At 49.2% G+C, this 23,016-nt stretch overlaps 1 protein-coding gene across 1 annotated transcript in view; it reads left to right on the top strand.

The window, feature by feature from the left end:
• Window positions 1–22,749, top strand: part of Ago2 (argonaute RISC catalytic component 2) — an 87,229-nt gene extending 64,480 nt beyond the window's left edge. Inside the window, exons 13-19 of the mRNA XM_036207738.1 lie at window positions 761–920; window positions 3,955–4,045; window positions 6,435–6,629; window positions 8,694–8,828; window positions 11,048–11,149; window positions 12,446–12,645; window positions 12,786–22,749. Of these exons, the coding sequence (XP_036063631.1) occupies window positions 761–920; window positions 3,955–4,045; window positions 6,435–6,629; window positions 8,694–8,828; window positions 11,048–11,149; window positions 12,446–12,645; window positions 12,786–12,894 (992 nt within the window). The 3' untranslated portion in view covers window positions 12,895–22,749. The remainder of the gene's footprint in view (window positions 1–760; window positions 921–3,954; window positions 4,046–6,434; window positions 6,630–8,693; window positions 8,829–11,047; window positions 11,150–12,445; window positions 12,646–12,785) is intronic.
• The last annotated feature ends 267 nt before the right edge of the window (window positions 22,750–23,016 follow it).

Raw genomic sequence — 23,016 nt, 5'->3', positions numbered from 1 at the left:
AATACTGGAGACAAGGGAATGAATCAGATACAGCCTTCTGTCCAGGAGGCTCTGGGGGGGTGGGGGGGGGTGGGCAGGGAGGGTATATGGACAGGTCTGCAAGGTGAGAGCTGTTTGCTCCCACAGGCTTCCAGCCAGAAAGGTGTTGGTGTGAGATCTGGTGGTGCAGGGGCCAAGAAAAGCCGCTGTCCTCCATTTAGCTACAGGCAGATACAAACCCATGAAAGCCATGTTTCTCCCTCCAAGTTCAAAGAAGGCTTTCTTACTGTAGTGGTGTTTGGATGCCATGAGTATTGTCCCTGGAGTCCTGGTTTCTAGAACAGCCTTAGGAGCAGTGACCAGCTGCTTCGGGAAAGAATCTGAAGATGGGGGAGTGTGGATCCCCCACAGCTCTTTGATGTTGGTTCTGTTTGCCAAAGGTTTTGAGGTGGCCGGTGCCTTTATTTTATTTTTAGCTACTCAGGCATTTGCTTAACATGAGGCGTCATTCCTTCTGAGGAATTGACGAAGCTGCAGCTCTAGCTGGCTTCTGCTCACCCCACCCTGGGCCCCGGTTCACAAATGGGTGGTGTGAGATGTGCCTCCAGCTTCCCGTCCTGATGAGGGCGAGGCAGGCCCGGGTGCCTGGCAGTGCCAAAGCGGCTTCAGTCAGGAGCTCTGCCCCTCCATCTGCCAGCCTCTTCCGCAGACAGGTCCACGTGGGGGCAGGAGACAGCTGCTCCTCTTTGGGAGCTGTGACATGTGTACCTCTGCTCCACAGCTGAAGTCAAGCGTGTGGGAGACACAGTCCTGGGGATGGCCACACAGTGCGTGCAGATGAAGAATGTGCAGAGGACCACGCCACAGACCCTGTCCAATCTCTGCTTAAAAATCAATGTCAAACTGGGAGGCGTCAACAACATCCTGCTGCCACAGGGCAGGTGAGGTGGCCCCACCCTGCTGCATAGACAGCAACTGGTTTGGATGGTCAGTTGAGAGGTGTCCGCAGGTCATGTGGGATGACTTCTGGGCTCCCTAAAAGTTGGAAATTGGTGTGGGGGCCACTGCTACCCCTGCTGCCTGTGCTGGGGCCGGCAAGCTCCACTAAAGGGCTGTGAGAGTGAGGTCAGGAGGGGTTTGTTTGGAATGGCCAGGAGACGGGCTCCCACACCCGTCAGCTGCTCCCTGGAACATTGCTGCAGTATAGACTCCAGTGTTTGCCACTTCCTCACTGGTAGCTTACTGCTGGGATCAGAGGACTCTGGACTGAAAACTCCATGTAGGAGCCAGTGTTGATGGGGCCTGTGCCTGGGTCAGGAAGTCAGGCCAAGCACTGGCAGCCAGCATGCCCCATAGGGCTGAGGGTTATGGGTGTGGAGCTGTGTCTTCTTCCTCATGTGCCTCCTGAGGTTAGAAGACAAGGCCAAAGTTAATATTTGCCCTTCCTCAGACTATGGGCCCGTGGTGGAGGCAAAAGAGAGTAGCCACAGAAATAGCTTTGGTTCAGGAACTGCCTGTAAAGACCAGGGGGATGGTGGACAAGCCTGTGTTCTGGGGGACTGGCTGTGGCTCCATGTGGCATGGACTCGGGAGGCCTCTTGTTCTAGCCTGTGTCAGGATGAGTCGGGGACAGGCAGGCTGAGGAGCCCAGATTGTTTTGCAGAGAGAGACAGGTAGACTAGATTGAAGAGACTGAAGGGGGCGAGCGACAGTCTTCTCAAGCTCTTGGTCTAGTTAGTGTCAAAGACAGGGCCCTCAGGACAGAGGAGTGGCTAGGGTTGGGCAGCTGGACTCTGGCCTGTGCCAGGAGATAGGAGGAGGCTCGGTGTTAGAGCCCAGGAGTCCTCTGGTATTAAAGCCATGAGGCAGGATGAACACCCTTGAGTGAATAGCAAGGAGATCTGAGCCCTGTGCCCAGGGTGAAGTTCAGGGTAGCAGACAGAAAGAGACAGCAAAGAGGGGAGGCATCCGAGGCATGGCACTCAAGGGAAGTGTGTCTTGCATCACAAAATGCCAATGAGCCACACTGTGCGTCCTGATCATTGGACCCATTGATGTGGCAGTCACTGGAGACCTTGAAGGAGGAATCTTGTTGCCATGACAGCATGGCGTTGAGTTAGAAGGAGCCTGTGAGGCAGCGGCAGGCTGGGCTCATGGGAAGCGTTGTTTGGCTAGAGATGAGAGATGAGAGGGAGCCGAGGCAGGTGTGTCTTTGCTTATGGCAGGTGAGTCACATCCACCCACGTGTAGGAAGACAGCTGCTACCCGACTGTGTCTGCTGGGTGGCTTGGTAGTGGGGGGCAGTGATCAGCATCTGCAGTGGAGCACCTGGCTCCTGCCTTAACTGTCCACAGAGGGGAGGGAGACCAGGGGACACAGACATCTTGAGCGTGGTTAGCAGGACCACAGTGCCACAAGCCATCTGTGTCTTAGAAGTGGCAGGCAACTTCCCTAACATTTACCTTCCCCTTGCTGGAAAGGGCACATGCTTAACACTCAGGAAGTGCTTTCTGTGTTCTATGGCTATGCCCTGAGTGGGGGCTTGCGGGGGGTGGGGATGGGGGTGCTGTCCAGGAGCATTCCTGTTGTGGTCACTCTCTGGGCCTTTGCTGAGCCTGACTTGGTTGGGAGATGACGGCGTGCAATAGACACACTCACCTCTGAGTGCCCCACTCTCTGAACACGTGTGAAGTCACCTCAGATAGAGATGTGGTGCTCAGCTGGTGTCATGGACCTAGAGTCTTAAACAGAGAATACTGTCTGGAGGTGTCAATCTCTACTCTTAGGGACAAAGATGCCCTTCTGGCCACCTCAGCTCTCCCTGCTGACAGGTGTCAAATTGTCTTTGGATTTTTTGTAGTAGTCTCAGGCTACCTTTAGAAGTCTCTTGGCACTAAGGGGTGTATGTGGGGCCTGGCAGTTAACCAGATATGGAGGCATATTCTTATGGTCCTAAAATTTGAGAGGCAGAGGCAGGAGGATCCAAAGTCCAAGGCTAGTCTGGGATACATGAGACTATCTCAAAATGAAGAGGAAAAAAAAAAAAGAAAATTGTAAGAAAGCAGACAGGCTGACTGAACCCCTTTCTGATGCCTATGCTGCAAACCCTCTCCAGCCATAAGCAGCAGCCACAAGATGGCTGGTGGCAGACAGTGGGTGTTGGATGTGTGCCACTGGCCTCTGTGTTCTTGTTGCCTCTTAGAAGAACAGCCACAATGGAAATAAAGTTAGGAGCTGCTCCTAGTGGAACTGTATGACAGGCCAGGCCCCTACGATACAGGAGGCAGGGCAGGCCTGGCGGTCCTCTGGCTGATGCATGGAGAGCTAGCCATCATTGTCTTTGTCTCCCCTGCACTGGCTGTATACACACCACTCCCTCAGCTAGTGAACATTCAACCTGGAGGTCTCAGCCAGACAGAATTGGTGGCCATGAAAGGAGGTGACTAGGGTATTGGGAGTTGGGGGTACATGCTGTGGTTGGAGGCCCACGATGATACTTAAACTCCTTCTGTACTCTGGCAGCCCCAAGAGAATGAGTCATGGGGCAGGTGAGATCCTAGAGTACCCTATGGAGGGAGAAGGCCTTGAACAAGGCACTCCCAGCCTTGACGGCTGCATACTCAGCTTTTGCTCCGGTGCATTCCAGACCTCATTGTTTAACCCAGGAGGCTTTCTGTGTGTGTCTCTGAGGATAAAGATTCTGTTGGGGTTGCTGGGGGTGTCTCTCACTTGTAAAGTGCTTACATAGCATCCGTGAAGCCCTGGGTTCAAGCCTTGGCACAGCCTGAACCAGATGGGTTTGGTGGTTCGTGCTTGTCATCCAGACAGGTGGAAGCAGGAAGATCTTTTGGGAAATGTACATATTACCGGTAGGGTTGCCTCCCAGAGAGGGACGGGAATAACTTGACTTATATTGCTTATGTTGTAAGACATCTATGCATTGTCCTAAGCCAGGGCCTACCTACTTTCTTCTAGGCCTCCAGTGTTCCAGCAACCTGTCATCTTCCTGGGAGCCGATGTCACCCACCCCCCAGCTGGAGATGGGAAGAAGCCTTCGATTGCTGCAGTAAGTGTCCACACTGTCCTCTGGGCTCTCTTCTGGTGCCATGCTGCTTGGGGCACCCTTGGCCCTCAAGTGCCAGTGGTCTGTTGCAGTGGTGTGGCGAGGAGAAAGACATGGAGCTTACTCACCTGCTTGGTTGGTCAGATCATGATTTAATGGCAAATTGGTGATTGTAGGGGACACTGAGGGTGTCACAGAGGTGTGTAGGCTGCCACCTACCCTGCTGTCTGTGGTGTATTTGGTGGGCTTCCCCCATCCATCAAGGCAGCCTTGGCCGACCATTCAGCAGCCGCTCCCTGTTCTCAGAAGACCTTCCCTGTCACTCTAGTCAAGAGTCCAGGGTTCTGGAGCCAGGGTGGCTGAATGTATAGAAGGAAACTACAAGCTCTTTTGGGTCGCGTGTCTGAACCATAGGTCCTATCCCCACAAGTGCCTTCTTGCATGATCAGTTTATCCAACATCAGTGCCTCGGAGAAGTGCTCACCTGGTGTGGAATGGGATCTACAGGCCCTGTGCATGCAGATAGCCTCCGTCTGAGTGGGTCCCAGCACCCTTCACTCAGCATGGCAGTAGCAACCTCACAGCCAGCTGAGCCTCAGCCTCAAGCCACACTCCTCTGTTTCTCTTCTTCAACTGAGCCTAATCTTTCTGGGCTTCTCACATGTACTGCTGTACATGTACTGTATTTAGGATTATGAAATGATATGTGAAGTACTTGCTCCATGCCCAGCACACAGCAGGTACTAAACAGACTTAATGCCGTTGTTTGGTCTGTCTTAAAGGCTGGGGTATGGGATGCCGTATAGGACGAGACCTCATTCCAGCTTCCAGACTGGAAGGAGCCCCCATTTACATCATGTGTACTGTGCACAGTTCTCAGGTTTGGATTGCAGGTGGCATCTAGAGCTGGGATCCCAGGTCTTTGGCCACATTAGGGCTCTACCTGGTCACCATTAACTTTCGTTTTTTTTTCTGGAACACACACACACACACACACACACACACACACACACACACACACACACGATTTATTGGATGGTGTCGAGGATGTAATCTTACAATGGAAAGGCCAAGAATAATCAGTACTTACTTGTTCGGTCCATAAGGCTGGATGTCTGTGCAGTCCTAGCTGCTGGTTTTCAGTCTAAGTTGGAATCTTCCTGCAGCAACAGGCTGAACAACTTGCCAACAAGAGTTTGGACAAGCAGGCAAAATGCAAAAGGCTGCCACTAGAAGGTGCGACTCAGATTTAGGGCGGGTCTTCCCACCTCTGATGATGCAATCAAGAAAAGCCCTCACAGGCATGCCTAGCTGCTTGGGTTTAAGTTGATTTCAGAAGTAGGTGAGTTGACAAACAAGATTAGGCATCAGAGCCAGGCTTATCAAATTCTCAGGAGCAGAAATCTATGTGTTTATCCCCGGTGCCCACAGTTCTCAATCAATAGGAACAGGTTTCCACTCATGTTGGCTTATTTCTCTTTATACCAGCTTGAAATATCTCTGGGTCTATTTTCCCAAGGTATAAGAGGGAAATTGTAGGTTTGAGAGAAAAACTGTAACCCCAAGCGGGGTCCAGAGCAAGGAATTCTGGGAGGGCATAGAAAGAGACATTGCTCTGTAAAGCTTCTCAGAGGGGTAGCAGGTCACCTGCTTCCAGGGACACAGAGCCCTTGTATTAGTGCTTTCAAGGTACAGGGAAGGGCTTCCCCCACTCGGAAGTGGGCAGGCCCTAGCTGTAGCTGGTCAGTTTACCCTTGGTCCCCTGATCTCAGAACCCTGGAAGCCCCGTGGTTGGCACTCTGGCTCTCTGGGTAGCTCCTTCAGATGACTCCTTGAATAGCCAGCTTGCTCCAAGGGCCTGTTCCCTTCCTAGGGACCAAAGTCTGGAGATAAGAAGTCTTTGACATGCATATGGCTTTTTGGAAAAGCGTTTACTCTAGAAAATCTAGAGGCTCCCTAGTTGCTTTTTTGCACAGATAATTCAACCACCTCCTCTGACCTTACACACGGTGAGGCTCAGTTTTGCCTTTTTTTTTTTTTTTTTTTCAAGTTTTCTTTTGGTTTTTTGGTTTTTCGGTTTTTCAAGACTAGGTTTCTCTGTAACAGCACTGGCTGTCCTGGAACTCTCTACACCAGGCTGGCCTAGAACTCACAGAGATCCACCTACCCATGCCTCCTGAGTGCTAGAATTAAAGGTATGCACCACCACCACCCAGCCAGTTTTGCCTTTTCTTATGTACCTTGAGGCAAATGTCCCATCATTAGAAGGTACTTAGCAGCACCTTCTGCTGTGAGGGACATTGTGGGGAGATGCTTCTTCACAGGCTGTCCAGCAGGACCCTAAAAGAGGTCCCCTGAAGCCCCCGCCACCTGCTAACTGTGTGTCCCATAGGTCGTGGGCAGCATGGACGCACACCCCAACCGCTACTGCGCCACCGTGCGTGTCCAGCAGCACCGGCAGGAGATCATCCAGGACCTGGCTGCCATGGTCCGGGAACTGCTCATCCAATTCTACAAATCGACACGCTTCAAGCCCACCCGCATCATCTTCTACAGAGATGGCGTCTCTGAGGGCCAGTTCCAGCAGGTGGGCTGCACTGAGCTGTCTTCCTGGCCTTTGTTGATTGTCCGGTCACAGCGTGGAAGGCAGATTATGGGTTCAAGCTAAGCCATATGAGATTCTGGGGCCCATGATGAGGGAAGACAGGAGTACAGTTGCAGATATAACTCTGGCTTATATAGGTGAGGGTGGAACCAAGCCAAGGAATATAAGAATTGTGTTTAGGGTCCAATGACGGCTTGGAGCTCTTTGAAGATCGTGTTCAGGGACCAATACAGTGGGATTGGAGAGCTCTAGGCCTCCTAAGTGCCCAGGACAGTGAGCTCTGAGGGGCCTTGCAAATACTCCAGCCTAACTTTAGTAGCAGTATGAGCCCGTGTGTCCTGGAACTCAAGGAGCTGCTGCCCTGGGGTTCCCCTGCTGGTCAGGGCTACTACTTTCTCCACCTCACCCTAGTCTAAGGTCTGAAGTGCTTGAGAATCTGCTTGCCTTGATCACAGGCTGATGACATACAACAGAGGACATGTGTGTTTGTCTTCCTGTCCGGGGTGCAAGCTTCAGCTCTTCCTTTTCAGAACAGATACTCGGGGCTCCTGGGAAGGAGTACACTGTCAGCCTTGGCCCTTCCTGGCCAAGCCTCCAGAGTTGTGTTCTGTAAGAGCCTTGGTGACAACTTCCACAGTGTACGCCGTGATCCAGAGCCCCGCTGCCTCTACGTAGAGCTTTCTGTACTCACAGGCTTCCAAGTCCTCCTCTCTGTAGAGAGGTTGGACCTGCCTTTCTCAGCTCTACCCCTCAGAGAATCCCAGATTCCCCACAGCTGAACTGTCTGCACTAGAGTTCTAGACATACTTTTGAAGCATTGTAAACAGTGTTTGATTGAGACCGTTAAATCTGAGGTGGCCAGGCATGGTGGCACACACCTTTAATCCCAGCACTCAGGAGGCAGAGGCAGGCGGATCTCTGTGAGTTCCAGTCCAGCCAGGGCAGTGCAGTAAGACGTTGTCTCAGAAAGAAAGCAGGGAGAGGAGAGAGACAGAGACAGAGCACTGAAGAGCAGCTTGGCCGTGTGTATCTGCAGTCCCAGCCATTCTGGAATCTTGGGTGGGAAGATTGCTTGAGCCAAGACCTTGAGGCTAAGCTGAGCAGCATAGGGAGACACTCTCTCAACCAAAGTCCCAGTACCCATCTATGTACTGCCATTCTGTCCCAGGACACCTTCAGTTTCGGGGTTGACAGGTGGACGGAATGGCTGTGGCTGAGTGCCGCTTGCTGGCTAGCCAAGGAGCTCAGGTCTGACTCAAGACAGTGTTTGCTCCATGTGTCTTTGCTGTCCTCTCAGCAAGCAAGTGACAAATGGCTCCGTTGTCCATGTTCACAAGTCCTCACAGTGCTGTTTACTGAGCACTGTGAGAATATAATGAACATTGTGGATCCTGTGCCAAGCAGCTTTGTGCACTTTCTAGTTTTAACCATAAAACCTGGGTGCCCTCAGTCTCCATGTAGATAAAAGTTGGGCCATAATTTTTATTATCAAATCTATATAAATGAGAGTTGTCTGGGAAAGGGGAATCTCAAGAAGTTATCTCAATTAGCTCAGCCTGTCGGCATCATATCTGTGGGACATTTTCATATTGCTACTTGATATAGGCGGGCACAGTCTACTGTGGGTGATACCATCCCCAGACCAGTGGGCCTGGGTTGTATGAGGAAGCTAGCTGAGCTGAGTATACTGGTGCATGCTTTTAATCCCAGCACTGGGGAGGCAGAGGAGGTAGAGCTCTGTGAATTCAAGGCTATCTTTGTCTACATAGTGAGTTACAGGCTAATTAGAATAAACAGAAATGAGAGACAGAACACAAACCAGTGAGTAGCCCTTACTTCACTCAGTGATGGCCTGTGGTCTGGAAGTATAAGCTAGATGTTAGTTACACCCTCTTCTCACCCACATTGGCCTTTGGAGTCTTTTCTATCACAGCAGCAGAATGAAACCAGGCAAGCTGGCTGGCAGAAGGCAGAGGGGTGCCCCTGGCCCAGCGCTGGCTAAGCTGCCTACAGAGCAAGGTACCTAATGGCTGCCCTCTCCTGCAGGTCCTCCATCATGAGCTGCTGGCCATCCGAGAGGCCTGCATCAAGCTGGAGAAGGACTATCAGCCAGGGATCACGTTCATCGTGGTGCAGAAGCGCCACCACACACGCCTCTTCTGCACAGACAAGAATGAGCGGGTGAGTCATAGCCATTTGGCTGTCATAGTCTGGGAAGACTGTCCTGAGAGGCAGGGCTTCCTGAGGATCCAGGCTCAGGTGTCTAGCAAGAACCCCCTGGCTTGGGTGAGGAAAGTCCATGCCTGAAATGTCATGTGTCTGATAAATGATCTAGAGCTGTTTCAGAGACAAGGGTGTCAGAACTCATGACAGTTCTAGTGATTAAACCCGGGTCCCTGTGCTTGCGTGGCATGCACTGTACTGACTAAGCCATCTCCCTGGACCCAGAAAAGTGTTCTCTGTGCTTCACCCAGAAGGGCAGGACTTTGGGGTGTCTACCAGACCCTGAAGCCAGCACTGTGAGTCCAGACGCATCGGCTAGGATCACGACACTGTTGCATGGTGGTCATTGCAATTCAGCTCTGCCCCATGGCCTCCAGGGTGGCCCAAGGTTTGTCCGTGGGGAGACGGAGGTGTGCCTGGCCACGGTGAAAGGAACCACTCACAATAGAGACTATAGCTGTGGTCCCCAATGTCTCCAGTGCTCTCTCCTAAAATGACAGAAAGAAAAAAGACCAACAAAAACTTACAGAACCTGGAGGGGAAATTGATGAGTGCAGTGTCACACAGGTGGAGAGTTGCGACACACCTCTGTCAGAGCCTGAAACGGGCGCGTGTGGGTGGGAGCAGGGCCTGGAGATGGTGAGAGAGCAGCAGGTGGCAGATTCACATGGGAGGACCAGGAAGCCTCGGGGGGTTTCTAAACCTTAATCTCGTAGAAACCATATGTTTTGATCATTATGCAAATGAAGTTTAAGAAAGCTTGACACTTTCACTTGGCTGCCCGTAGCTCATGCATTACAGATAGAACAAAGAGAAACTACAGAGCACTCAAATGGTTTCATACCAAATCAGCTCAGCCCGCAGACTTGAGTGCACCGATTATAAAATGAGAAATGGCCCTCCGGACCATGAAAGGAGGCTGTGGAGCTTCCAGCCCCGTGTCTCTGTTGCTGGAGGTATTAGTACTTGGAGACAGCTTCCCTCCCCCAGGATGGGCAATAATAAGAAAGTAGTGAGGATGGTGTGTACAGGAGGGAGAGGATCCCCTCCCTGGAAGCAGAGGAGACAGGGGATGGCAGTTCCTACAGACAGTGACACACTTAGCCGGAGAATTTGGAAATGTGTCGCAGATGCTTATGGAGTTATGTATATTTACAAAAATCATCTCGGGAGCTAAAACCCACAATTTTTTTTTTTTTTAAGTCACCCGTGCTGGAAGTCTTAGGGCCCAGAAAGCTTGACAGGCAGATTTCCTACACAGATCTCGCCTGTGGATCCTCAAAAACGTGGCAGAGGACAGTAAAGGAGTAAGAACAAACATTTTAAAAACAACCAACAAAGCTTGTGCCGTTGTAGAAAGGAGGGGTTATTTACCACGTCATAACACTGAGTGTGGACAGGCATGGCCAGTGACTGAGATACAGGTCAGAGGCTCCAAGCCAGCATGTCCACTCCAGCCATGAGGTGTTGTGTCTCCTCCTGTTTCCCTGGTCCTGCCTCCAAGGATAAGGCTGTTGGAGGACTGACCAGAGGACATGGCACCCAGTCCATTTCAAGAGGAAATACCCATGCTGCTGATGGGTGTACAAGATTCTGACAGTTTCTGTGTCCATCCTGTCAAAACAAGAAATTAGCTGAGTGTTCAAGGAGATTGTTTATAGGAATTGTTTAGCTGAGCATAGTAACAACGCCTGTCACCCAGCAGTCAGGAGGCTGAAGTAGGAGGGTTGGCATGAGTTGAGTCCAGTATACAATACTCCGTGAGTTCTAGTCCAGCCTGGGGTACAACATGAGACCCTGTCTATAAATAAACAATAGAGGGATTTTATGGCATTATTGTTTGTGCTAGCAAGAAAAGCACAGAAGTAACCACACCCAGCAGAATCTCTGTGTGTTTTGTATGTATAATTGAAATATTTTTAGCTGAGCACAGTGGTGCACAGTGCAGTTCTAGCACTTGGGAGGTGGAGGTGGGGACATCAGGAGTTGGTCTCATGCTTAGCCACAGAGAATTGGAGCATAGCCTGTTTTATTGGAGCCTATTCAATGCAGATCCTTCAGTAAACAGACTGCTTGATGGTAGCATCTGGATGCAATGTGAACAATAACCACAGCCCCCAAGTTAAGCTCTGCCCACCCACCCTGCCACACCTGGTGAGCTCTCTGTGGTATTGCAGGTTGGGAAGAGCGGGAACATTCCAGCAGGCACAACCGTAGACACGAAAATCACCCATCCAACTGAGTTTGATTTCTACCTGTGCAGCCATGCCGGCATCCAGGTAAGAAGGGCGGCTCCGTTTGACAATCAGGGATGTCTGGGATGTCGTCATACGTTTGGGGTGTGTTGTGAGTATGCCAATGGGGCTCCAGGTCCTGCTGTGGCCAGGAGAGGTGGGTTCTTGCCCAGGCACCAGAAGACTGGGTCAGACACTGGGAAAGAAGAAGTAGGAAGGAACCCATGTGGAAATGGGTGTGGTAAGACCAAGGCGGAAGAGACAGTGATGGTCAAGGCCAAGGGGTGTGGAGTGTTCTATTCTGGTAGCTAGTGAGCTAGAAGGCGAGGCTGCAGGAAGCCACTGTGACTGGGGCCTGGGGAGCGCATGTCCAGCTGCATGCTACCAGTAAAATGCCAGGACGAGGGAAGTACTGGGATGCTCTGTGGCTTCTGTGGAAGGCAGCATTCTGTCGTCTTCCTGATGCTAGAGTGGGTCTTTGAAGCCTGGCTAATAGGGGTAGGCAGAGAGGAGGCACCACCCTTTCTGCTAGGCAAGCACCACTTTTCCTTGCAGGAGACTTTGGAGGGGAAAACTGCCATCAAATATTTCCAACTCCCACTTTTTAAATGTTAATATTAAGATGTGGCTTTGATGGGAGATTTTTTTTTCTTGGTACGATAAATAAAACATTGTGGAATACCTAATGTATCCAGGGGGCATTGTCTTTCAAGCAGCCCCTTCTAAAATGTTCTTTATTTTGTATTGCTACATCAGATGAATATTTATGGGATGTTGGGGCACAGTGTGATGTTTTAACACAGGTATGCAGCCTATGGTGGTGGGATGGAGCACCCTTCACACCCATCAGTCACCTCAGACTTTGATCAGTTCTCTGTATTAGAAACATTGGAAATCTTCTCTGCTGGCTGTCTTGAGTCATGGCCACATTTACTATTACTTTATGAGCTGTGCGTAGTGATGTTTGCCTGTAATTCCAGTACCAGAGAAGCTGAGTCTCGAGACTGTTGAGTTGCAGGTCAGCTGAGATTAATGTTGCAAGGCCTGGTTGGAGGGAGGGGGAATAATGTCTTAGTTGTGATTTTCCTGTATGTAAGTAAACAAATGTATAATCTATTTTATAGTTAGTATGGGGCTTTTAAAATAGATGACTCTGAGGGTTGAAGACAGGGTGTTTTACTGAGGATGGCCTCCAATTTATATCCTCCTCCTTCAGCCTCCCAAGAGCTGGGCTCACAGGCGTGTGCCAGCATGCCCGTCTTAACAGGAATACTTAATGATTGTCATTGTTCTTAGGAAAGGTCTCATGGTGATTCTTCCTGGCCCTCTGACCTCTTCCAGGGGACAAGCCGTCCTTCTCACTACCACGTGCTTTGGGATGACAATCGATTCTCTTCGGACGAGCTGCAGATTCTGACATACCAGCTGTGTCACACCTACGTGCGCTGCACGCGCTCCGTGTCCATACCTGCGCCAGCATACTATGCTCACCTGGTGGCCTTCCGTGCCAGGTACCACCTGGTGGATAAAGAACATGACAGGTAAGTGTCGTACCTGGAAGGCGGTTGAGACAAGGCTGGTTTCTTGTAGGCGTTGAAGAATGCTTTCCATGCATGTGTCTGGTTCCTGTTATCGGATTGGTGTCCAGTAATGACTGCGTTCATTGTGTCTTCCTCTGCAGCGCTGAAGGAAGCCATACCTCTGGGCAGAGCAACGGGCGAGATCACCAAGCGCTGGCCAAAGCGGTCCAGGTCCACCAGGACACACTGCGCACCATGTACTTTGCTTGACATGTTGTAGTGTTTAGCGATTGTGTACCAAGTTGGATTCACACGAGACCAGCTACACTCAGACCAACAGATGCCCAGCCCCTTCGTGACAGCCAGCATCGAACATGAGACGTCTTTGGTTTTATTAGATCCTTCATTTTCCAGAATGCCTTCCGTCCCAGATTTCAAACTTGGATTTTGAGCTGCAGGCCTGTATTGAGACCCCATTGTAGGAAACATGGTTTGCCAAAACCTATAAGCTGCTCACTGAAAGAGTCCCATGTTTCCTAAAAACAAAATAACAACAACAAAATGTCCTAAAACCAGTCTGTGAACTCTCAGGGCTTTAAAACATTAATTTATTTGGTCATTCGATTACTTGTTTTAAACACCTGATTCTCAATGAAATCGATGGGCTCCAACTAGCTGTGAAGGCTCTGAGCATGAAAGCCACACCATCACCATTGGGGTTTTAAAGCCTGGCCCTAGGAAGTTGTCGCTAATGTTCAGTTCTGAGGGACGCCATGTGCCCTGCAGCCCCAGGGCAGATGGCTGCTAGGTATCCATGGTGTCTCTTGCCTGCCACTGCCTGCCCTCGAGGCCTGAACCAAGGCATAGTGGCAGCGGACGGTCACGTGTGTCTACAGCAGTGACAGGTCCGAGAGATTGGCAGACAAGTGCCATTTTGATAAAAATTTATTTAAAATGAGAAAAAAAGACAATATACTGACAGTCTAATCATAAGATTTGTCCTGTGGGACTGTGACATTTATTTTCCAAAGTTTCTAAAGAATACGGGTCTGTGGTGATAAATACAGTACAATCCTTTTTCACTGTTATGTCTTTAATGTAAGAGAAGAATATATATATCTGGTTTGCAGTATTAATGTGCTAGGTAGATGCTGTTTTCCTTTTGTTGACTATGGGGTGCTTCTTGGGACCTGGTTCACATATCAGGAGCTGTTTGGAGCCTGGAGACAGGCCACCTCTTGTGGCTTTTAGTGCTTAAGTAGAGGAATATGCAACTGGCTTCAAGTGACAGCGATGCACCCTTCCTTCTCCTCCCCCTCCCCAGTGTGGACTGTGTAGCCTGTACCTCTGGGAAGGACAGCGTGCTTGCCAGTAATTTGCCGTCCTCCTTGCCTCATCCATGTGTGTCGCTCAGCCCATGAAGCACAAATGGAATTTATTTATTCTTCCATTGCTGGGAACGAGTTCACGGACGAGTGCACCTCTCTCGGTGTAGTTCTGGAAGGTGGGTTTCGTAGGATCTATGCACTGAAATGGAGAGCGAGCTGCCAGCAGCGGCGGCTCTGCTGGCATGGGACTGGCAGGTAGGAATGGAACATACCCGAGAAGCCGATGGTGGATAAGGCCGGCAGGGAAGGCACAGACTGCTCTGGGTGGTATTTGCTTCTGGGCCTCAACCTGGCCTTGCCACCCCAGAGACCATTGAACTGAGAGGGACACTCCAAACGGCTCTGTCGGTGGCAGCAGCCGCTTCAGTGTGTGTGTCCCCTGGGACTTTTTGTGCTTATCCTGAAGCTGAGCGAGAATCAGGTCCGTGTTCCACATCAAAGTTCCCGGAAGGAGCTGAGCCTCCTCTCTTCTGTGCTGCTTTGTGCTCTGTGGGTTTTCTCTGCCCCTGCTGACGGTCGTTACCCTCCCCCCACCCCAGCTCTGCGTGGGATTTACCTCTGACCCTGCGGTGGAGCAAGGGTGCCCACCCCTGCCCTCCACTGTGGCTGGTACCTCATGCTTGAGGGCACAGTGCCACCTCTGCCCCATCACCCACCTGCTCTGGAGCTGGTGGGCAGGGCAGACGCAGCAACCTGGGAATTCATACCCTCAGCGGGGTGTGTATCTGTGTGTGCATGTGGGTGTCTTACTAATGACATTAGTCTCTTCTTGCTGTGTCTTTAAAAATCTTTTAAAGTGACAAACTCCAGTCTAAGACGCACTGGGGCTGCCTGCTATCCCATTGGCAAGTGGCGCTTTCTCAAACTGTTTCCAAAAGGGTATAAAAACACTCAGCCCACCAAGCGTGGTCAGGCTGAAGAACTTACTCAACTGGTAAACTTTTAGACTCTGAAATTAGATTGTTTTTGGCCATTCTTAACACCGTATGTCTCAAAGGTGTATCTTTTGCCCCTTGCCATGGGATCTCAGACATGCAAATGAGTGTGTTAGAATGCAGATTCTCAGGCCTGCTGCCAGCCTCTTGGGTCTGGCACAGCCAGCTGGGCATCTGTATTTTAGGCCACCCCTCCCCCACCCCCACCCCCGTGGCTGTGGAGGCTTTCTGAGGCAGTCCCCCATGACGCCAAGGGAGCAGGAAGGAACCCTGTCAGAGCTCACACCTAGGAGCACTTGTGAGCTGGGGAAAAAAAGAAATCTGAGCTGGGAGTTTTGTTTTGTTTTGATCGTCTTGAAGGATAAGTTTTCTTTTTGATGGGCTAAAGTACTTTCTTTGGCCCATGATTATTTGTGACACTTTTTAATACGAAAACCATCCCCAGACCAAATGTCCCCAATTGAGTTTAGATGCACATCGTCCACACGTCCGATGGTGCAGTTTATAAATGGCTGGAGTTCCAATTTCTCAGGTAAATAATTGTTTCCCCTGATTTTTTGCCCTTCCCTTATTATTAGTGTAAGTTCTGAGACAGTGTGAGACCTCAGAGTCTTCTGTGGGAGCCAGCTATCAGGCTGCACCTGTAACTGGCGACAAGGGCCATTAGCTCCTGAAGTATCTCCTGAGGACAGGATACCTGGCCAAGGTTGAGGACTGCCCACTTACTTGCTAGCTATGTTTCCAACCCCACTGTTAAGTAAGGTGTGCCTTGCTTTAAGCAAACTGAATGTGATTATGTTGTTCTGCTCTGTATCCATTTGCAAGGGAAACGAGGATGTGCCTGTCCCTTTAAGAGAGGCTACCCAATCAGACTCCCATGCTGGGACTCTTCCTAGTATGTTGTAAGATATTCACGTTTCAAAACCCAGTCGTGACTTCTGTCCCTTTACCACTGTGTACGCCATGCAGCAGCTTCTCCCCATGCTGATGAAGCAATCTAAAACTATAGGGAGACCTCAAGGCCCCGTTCTGTAGGTGAGCCCTTAGTAATACTAGCAAAACTCCTATCTTGTCACTGTGTCGCAAGCCCAGATTCTCCTAGTCCCCATCAGCCCTGAAGCTGAGCACACCTGTACTTCTAGAGAGGGGCTGTCTGGGGAAGTCCTCACATGCACACTTGAGACTACTTGGCCCACTCTGCTTTCTCCAGATTTGACCTCTTTGCCACTCCTCACACCCACCCGCTGACTGGCCTCGAGGCCACAGGGCACTGCCAGTGGGGAGGCCGCTAGCTCCATGCTATCCGCAGCTAGCCCAACAACTGTTTTCCTGATGTTTACCTGTTACTGAGGCTCGAGAGAAAGACAGCCCCTGCAGTGGGGTTGGGCAGGGTTGGTTTTTTTTTGTTGTTGTTATATGTTATTTTATTGTTTTGAAATGCAAATGTTGCTATTTATTTTTTTTTCTCCTGCTCTAGTTTGATTCACCTGAGTTGGCTATCCCAATGCATGTGGTACCTGATGGATATGGTAGAGATTATTTCCCCCAACTTTTATAAATGACCCGATGTTTACCTTCAGGCTTGCGGATGCTTTATTTTTGGAAGCCACAGATGTAGTTTTTCTGGATGAATTGTTTTTCTTATAGATGCAGCGGTATGCTTTTGCATTGATCTGCAGGGTGATTTGAATTTTATTTTTACAAGCAGTTTTTCAATCAAATTCTATATTTGATACAGTGTGTTAAGGGTAGACCAGCCCCGAGTCATGCAGCTGGGACCCCTGAGTGTCCAGGAGGCCTTAGGGCTAGGTGGCCTCTCTTGGTGGTCCCTGTGGTGGTAGCACTGACTGGTCACAGGAACCTTCAGGGTCCTTCAGCATGGCCCTGACCTCTTGGATTGTTACAAGGATTTTCATGGGCATTTTGCTACGCAGGCAGTGGACAATCCCGGTGGCCCCAGACAAGCCATAAGCAACCTTTCTGTGACCTTTCCCTGACTCATTTTTCACACCCATGAAAAAAGGAATGTCCCGTGTCCCCCGTCCCCCCCCCCCCCAGTAGAAGTTACACTCCCTTGGTGTTCATATGCCTCATTTGTGAATGCAAACATTTGTTTCTGTTTTGAGCCCTTCCCCAAAGTAACCATGCTGGCTGGCTCACAGTAGGCAGCGCAATGTACCTCTGTCATGGGTGCCCTGTTGCAGGCATGCTGACTCCTGGAAGTTGCACTGATCTTGGGACAGTTTCCTTTATCGCATCCAACTCCTTATCTGCTGTACTCCTTTGAAGGGATTGTAAACAGATTCAGTGGCAGGAGTGACGTGGATGTGGGACATTGCCTCGCTTCTGCGATCCCAACACACATTTCAGTATTATATGCTAGCGTGTGCGGACTAGCCTTGTCCTGCTTTCGGACCAGAAGTTCTCCACCTCTGGACAGGACAGCAGTGCTCTTTGAGACCTGAAGGCTTGAATGTAAACGGACTAGTTAGGAGTCTTTGTGGCACTTTTGGTCTGTTTTCTTGTGGTCTGCCAGGCCCCCAAAAGTGTGTCATTCTAGTTGCACGTGACCTTTGTCAGCTTGGACAGCATCTGAATTGCCCAGCTAGTGTTAACAGGCCACGGCTGCATTTCTTTGACCAGCCATCAACTTAAAGCTGTAAGGTCACAGCTGTGTCCAGCTGTCGTTTATGGTGCCATCCTGGATGGCAGGGATACCTGAAACCCAGTGCAGCCCTTCATGCCTTGTGACCCAGCTGGGGTTCTAAGTACAAACTCTGTTGAGCCCCACATGAACTGTCTGTGGTCAGGGTACCCAGTGTCTGAAACAAAAGGAGCTTTTACACTCAAACCGCCGTGTGTGTGTGTGTGTGTGTGTGTGTGTGTGTGTGTGTGATGTCAGTGCCATTGCAGAGCCCTCACTTTGTGTCTTTTGGATTTGTTCTGCCATTTTATTGTCTCAAGTTGAATGTATCGGCTTAGCCAAATCACTACAGAAGGTGGTTTCTAAAAACCTTTTAGACAGATGCATAAAAGCTACCTCTGACTTCTCATTAGTTTGTGTTTGCTCTGAAGCATCGCTATCCACACTGAATATAGCCAAAATGTCGCCTGAATAAACTGAGTGGGAACTCCTCTGTTCAGTTCTGGCTTGAAAACGTGTGTGCCATACTGTGATCTGGGGCGGCCCCCTCTGCTGACCAGGGACTCCTCAGTACCGCCCAGCTACGAGAGTCTAGCACCTGAGAGGCTGGCAGAAGGGCTTCTCTGCATGGGGAACATGCATCCTCCAGGCCGGTGGAAGTGACTCTGTTCAGGGCCACATGCGGCTGAGCCTGGAGACAGCCCGTTCCTACCTGTTTTGGCTTTCCTATGAAATGTAAGAAGGCATCTTTTCCCTGCTTGCTTACGAATGGGTTGAAAGTGGCTTGCTCCCCTGCTCTCTCCTTCCTTTTTATACACTATAAACTCATAAAGGTGCTTCAACACCGACTCTCGCGCAGATAATGTATTTACAGCAGTTGCATGGATTCAGATAGTGCAGGCAGGCATAGCTGACCCTGTGTGAAAGTGAAGGACTAAAAGTGCTGTCCTCTGAGCCCAGGCCTCCTTTTGGAAGGAGTCATGGGCTCTAGTGTTGGCAGTGCAGATCTGACTTCCAGAGTTGTCGTGGACACTCACCACCTCTAACCAGATCTCCTGTGTGTGATTGTCCACTTGGCTTTCCAGAAGGTCATCCTAGTACATCACGGCTCTACCTGCACCCCTTAGCCTCTCTCTTCTTAAAGTCTCCGTGGGCTAATTTTGGAAAGTCAACATAAGAGTTCCCCACTAGTTGGCTTAGGAAATCTGAGGACAGTTGGACAGGGTCCTGAAGGCAGGTGCTTGGGTATTAAGGGGGATGGGATGGCTCTGCCAAATGTTATCTTTGTGGCCCTCCGCTCTATTCTAATGATTGTTGGCTGGGGTGTCACCTTACATGCCTTTGACCTGGGCAGCTCACTACGCTTAGAAGCCCTCACACATTTCTACGTGGAGAAACAGAGGCATGGCATGTGAGTATTTATGGCACCCCGGGTTATATAGGTCCTCTGACTCGGCTGAGGGTTTGATGAGAATCCAGAGAGGCACAGGGCTCGAGACATGTTCTGCCTAGGGTCAGGCCCACCCTCAGAAGGCACCAGCACAGAGGCAGCCTTCCCTTTCGTGACTTGTGAGGGGTACCAAACAACCCCAGGCCTGGCCACTGCCGTCTTCGGCTAACACTTTTTTTTTTTTTTTTTTTTTAAACTGGTTGCTTTGAGAACTCTAGCTATGTGAAACCTTTCTGTGCTCTGGCGGGTCTAGTTCCTATGTTCCTGAGGGCTAAAAAGGCTGAAGGAGCTCCCGTTTTGTTTAAAGCTGCCTTTATTCGAGTTCATTTAAAGCTAAGGCATCAGACAGCACCTTCTTCCCTGTGGGTGTCACCAGGAGGTAGGTGTGGGGACCCTCCTCAATTGGGTTCTTTCTGCCTCTTCAAGCTCCTTAACATATGTGGGTCACAAGAGCACCTCCACCAGCCATCAGCAGAGTGAGGTGCATATGTGGGGACAGAAGCTCTTGGGATATCTACATGTTGTGTACATGGCCACTCAAGGTTGGGACAGAGCAGGCCCTCCATCCTACCCTGCAGGTGGCCCTAGCCCTGCCTCCAGGCTCTGGCTGCCCTGGCTGGACACCTAGTCCCACACCTTGCACCCTTAAAGTTTAAAGTTTTTCCTCTCTGTCCTTTCAGAACCCTACGGGGGCTAGTCTTTAGTTGACCCTGCCTAGAAAGCTCATCAGCCCTCAGCTCCTTCTTGTAAACTGTGATACCACCCTGCAGCCATAGAGACACCCTCAGTCAGTCCCATCCTGGATTCTTTGTGTCCTAACAGGCAGGCTCGCCTCTGCTGGGGTTTGAGGAGACAGATACAAGACCATTACTTGGTCTGGTGTTGACTACAACCACTGGCAAAGGCCGGTGTTGTGTTCTCTGCCCCTCAGCAAAGGTCTTGTGTTCTCTGCCCCTCAGCAACACTACCTGTGATAGTGGAAGTAGGTTTAGAGGGAATTGGAATCATGTCTTTGTGAATCTTGTGTGGCGTCCTCAGGCGTAAGGTGCTATTTGGTCCTAATGTTTTGGAATGCTTTGTCCTTGTTGTTACTCTGTTCTGTGACTCTGGGGGAGACTGCTCATTAAGATGTGCTATCACTTAAACCGAAAACATAGGACTCCAGCTTTGACATGCCTATGATGTAATTCTTATCTCTGACCTCAAGCCAGGGATGAAGCAGTTTCCTAGCCTAGTCTAATTAAAACCACCCTCCCTGTCAAGGGGTGTCTTTGTTGGTTTTATTAGGGGAAGTGATCTGTTTATTTATTTTTTTAATTGCATAGAAAAAGCCTTTGCCTGTGCAGCGCTGGCTGTGGAGGGATAATGCATTAACAATTTTGGTTGCTCTTCAAAACCAAATAGACCTATGTGATTAAACTCAGAAAGGGTACAGTTCAGCATTAAATTGAAATTTGAATCCTGTGTTTGAGAAGGAATTTCAGTGTAGTTGTTTAAGTTATGAATTCATGTTTTATAACTGTAGGGACAAATGCTCTTTTATTTAACAAAATAAAAAATGTTGTAAGAGAATAATTGTAAGTTTCTGTGCAACAGAGTGGCTACTGCCTCATAAATACAGGAAAAGAATGTAGCCCTGAATCCAGACTCTCTTACCTTTCATACACTTCAGATTACCTGCCTAATATGTATTGAGGGGTCTCAGCCCTTTTCTCAATTTTTCTAGTTTTATTTTTATTTTGTAAAATAATTGAAAAAGCACCAAAAATGAATTCAGAAGTTTCCTAGTGGCTCCTTGCCCAGTCTTCATTTTCCCCCACACTCAAGGGTTTTTAGAAGACATTTTGAATCAAGATGTATTCCATCCATTTAACGCTTGCTACTTTCTGAGGAGTGGAGCGGCTAAAAGGGTGTTTCAGGTGGTACTCTGTATGTCATGGACATGTTTGTACCTGTACAGTGGATCTATGTGACAACGTCTTGTGCTTGCGGTTTAGAAACCACGCAGTGCTGTTTTGTAAATTGACAGTTTCTGTGTAAACTATTATTTATAACCCTTGGCCCCTCTGTATAATTTTTCATTTGCTACATGGATTGTATAATTAATTATAAAATTATAGTACCTGCTAAACCCAGTTCTGAGGCTTCATGTCATTGTCTTCGGTTTGATGCCAGTCTGTGGATTGTGAGGATGCCCAGGCCTTGCCTGATACCAGTAGTGATGTCACTTTAAATTAAGCCTTAATCAGATAGTGAATTTGTGCATTTCAGAGTATGCAAAAAATAAAAATAATAAATAAAATAGGCAGCGTGAGTTTCAACTGTCCAAATCAAGATGCTCAATCGTAACTCAGCACATGTTCCCTCTGGAGTTAAAAAGGGCCGTTGCCAGGGTTACATTTCTCCTCCTCACTTGTGCTCTCCTGCGTGGCTTGATGAAAACAGATCATGTGCATTTCGGTGGCAGCCTATCTAGAGACCTTTGCAGGGACATCTTCAAACGTCTGATTTCTCTCCTCCGGTCGGAGATGAGCCTTGGCTGCTGGGAACATGATGGAGGCGTAGGTTTCACCAACCTGCTCGTAGGCTCAGCTCTCTGCAGTACTGCCACCTGCCGTTGCTTCTGCATAGATTACACCAGGTTTTTAGTTCTGTAAAAGCATCTTCGATCTTGAGATAAGATAGAGGGGACCCAGCTTTCTTTACAATGTGGATCTACCTCAGTTAAACAGTTGGGTGCTATTTACTAACTCTGTCAAATTAAATTGGAGAAAGTAACCGAACGGGTGGGACGTAACTAACTCCACATGAAACTTGAAATCATCATTTCCGTTTATTTAATATTTCTTATTTATTTTGTGCCTTTTATGTTAACCCTAATGCATTTTTGAAATTCTGAATAGTCATTTTCTCTTGCAAGTCGGGGAACCCGACTGACCATGCAAGTGTCCCATCCGACTGCTATCATTATTGGGATCCCAGCCTACCCCCTTGGGAAAATGTGTCCAAAAGCAAATGTTACACATAATATTGTACACATAACATACTCCAGCTCTTCTATGCATGTGTTCATAGCTATCACTTCATTTCTGTGCCATTGAGAGGCACCCCCCCAAAAAAAGATACCCCAAGTGTGTGTGTGTCTGCTTTTTAAGCTGTTCGTATCCCTCTCCCTCTGGCATGTTTTGTATGAGACTTTCTTTCATAAACAGCAAATGGACAGTTGTCGATTCCATCTCCTGGTTTGCATGGTGAAGGTGCTAAACACCATGGGCGGAGGAGGGGGCAAGCTCACGCTGGCTGGAGGCCAGGCTGGAGGTGGGGAAGATGTGCATTCTGCAGCAGCCTGTGGTTTCTGAAGTCAGGAACACTTTTTGATGGGTAAGAAAATAAGATTGGAGATCGATGACTTTCCACACTTTTATATTTGGCTGTTTACAGTTCTAGACTTTTCCTGCTATGGCAATCTTTTCTAACAATTCTTTGGAGGTAACACAATATTTTGGAGTCTTAATGAATTTGATTTTATACCAATAAGAAATAAAAGTTAGGGAGCTTTCCTGTAGTGTATAGTCTTACTCTCTTAAGGAGATCTCTGGATTTTAGAAGAGAACCAACTATACTTGGTGGCAAGACTCCGAAAGGTGATTTGGGAGCGCCCGCCCCCACCCTCCCCATCCCCACCCCCCACCCCCTCTGCCTTGCAGGATCTCAAAAAAGGAAAAGGAAAAGATGGTTCTAGTTAGACGTGTGTGTGTGGGTGGGTGGGTGGGTGGGTGGGGGTTCTTTTGTTTTTAAGCTTCCACCAGGTTGATACTTAAGCTATATTTTATAGAATTAATCCCCCTTTAGTATGCTGCGTATGGATATGAAGCTCAGCTGTTGCACTTTCTCTGTAATCAATGCCCTACAATTGGCTTGCCGGAAGCATTTATTTTAACCTTTACGAGTACTTTGGGCAGGTGATGAAATTTA

Source organism: Onychomys torridus, chromosome 16 (assembly GCF_903995425.1).
Source record: "Onychomys torridus chromosome 16, mOncTor1.1, whole genome shotgun sequence".
Classification (NCBI taxonomy): domain Eukaryota; kingdom Metazoa; phylum Chordata; class Mammalia; order Rodentia; family Cricetidae; genus Onychomys; species Onychomys torridus.
Note: the sequence above shows the minus strand (reverse complement) of the source record. Positions and strands in the feature narration are given on the sequence as shown.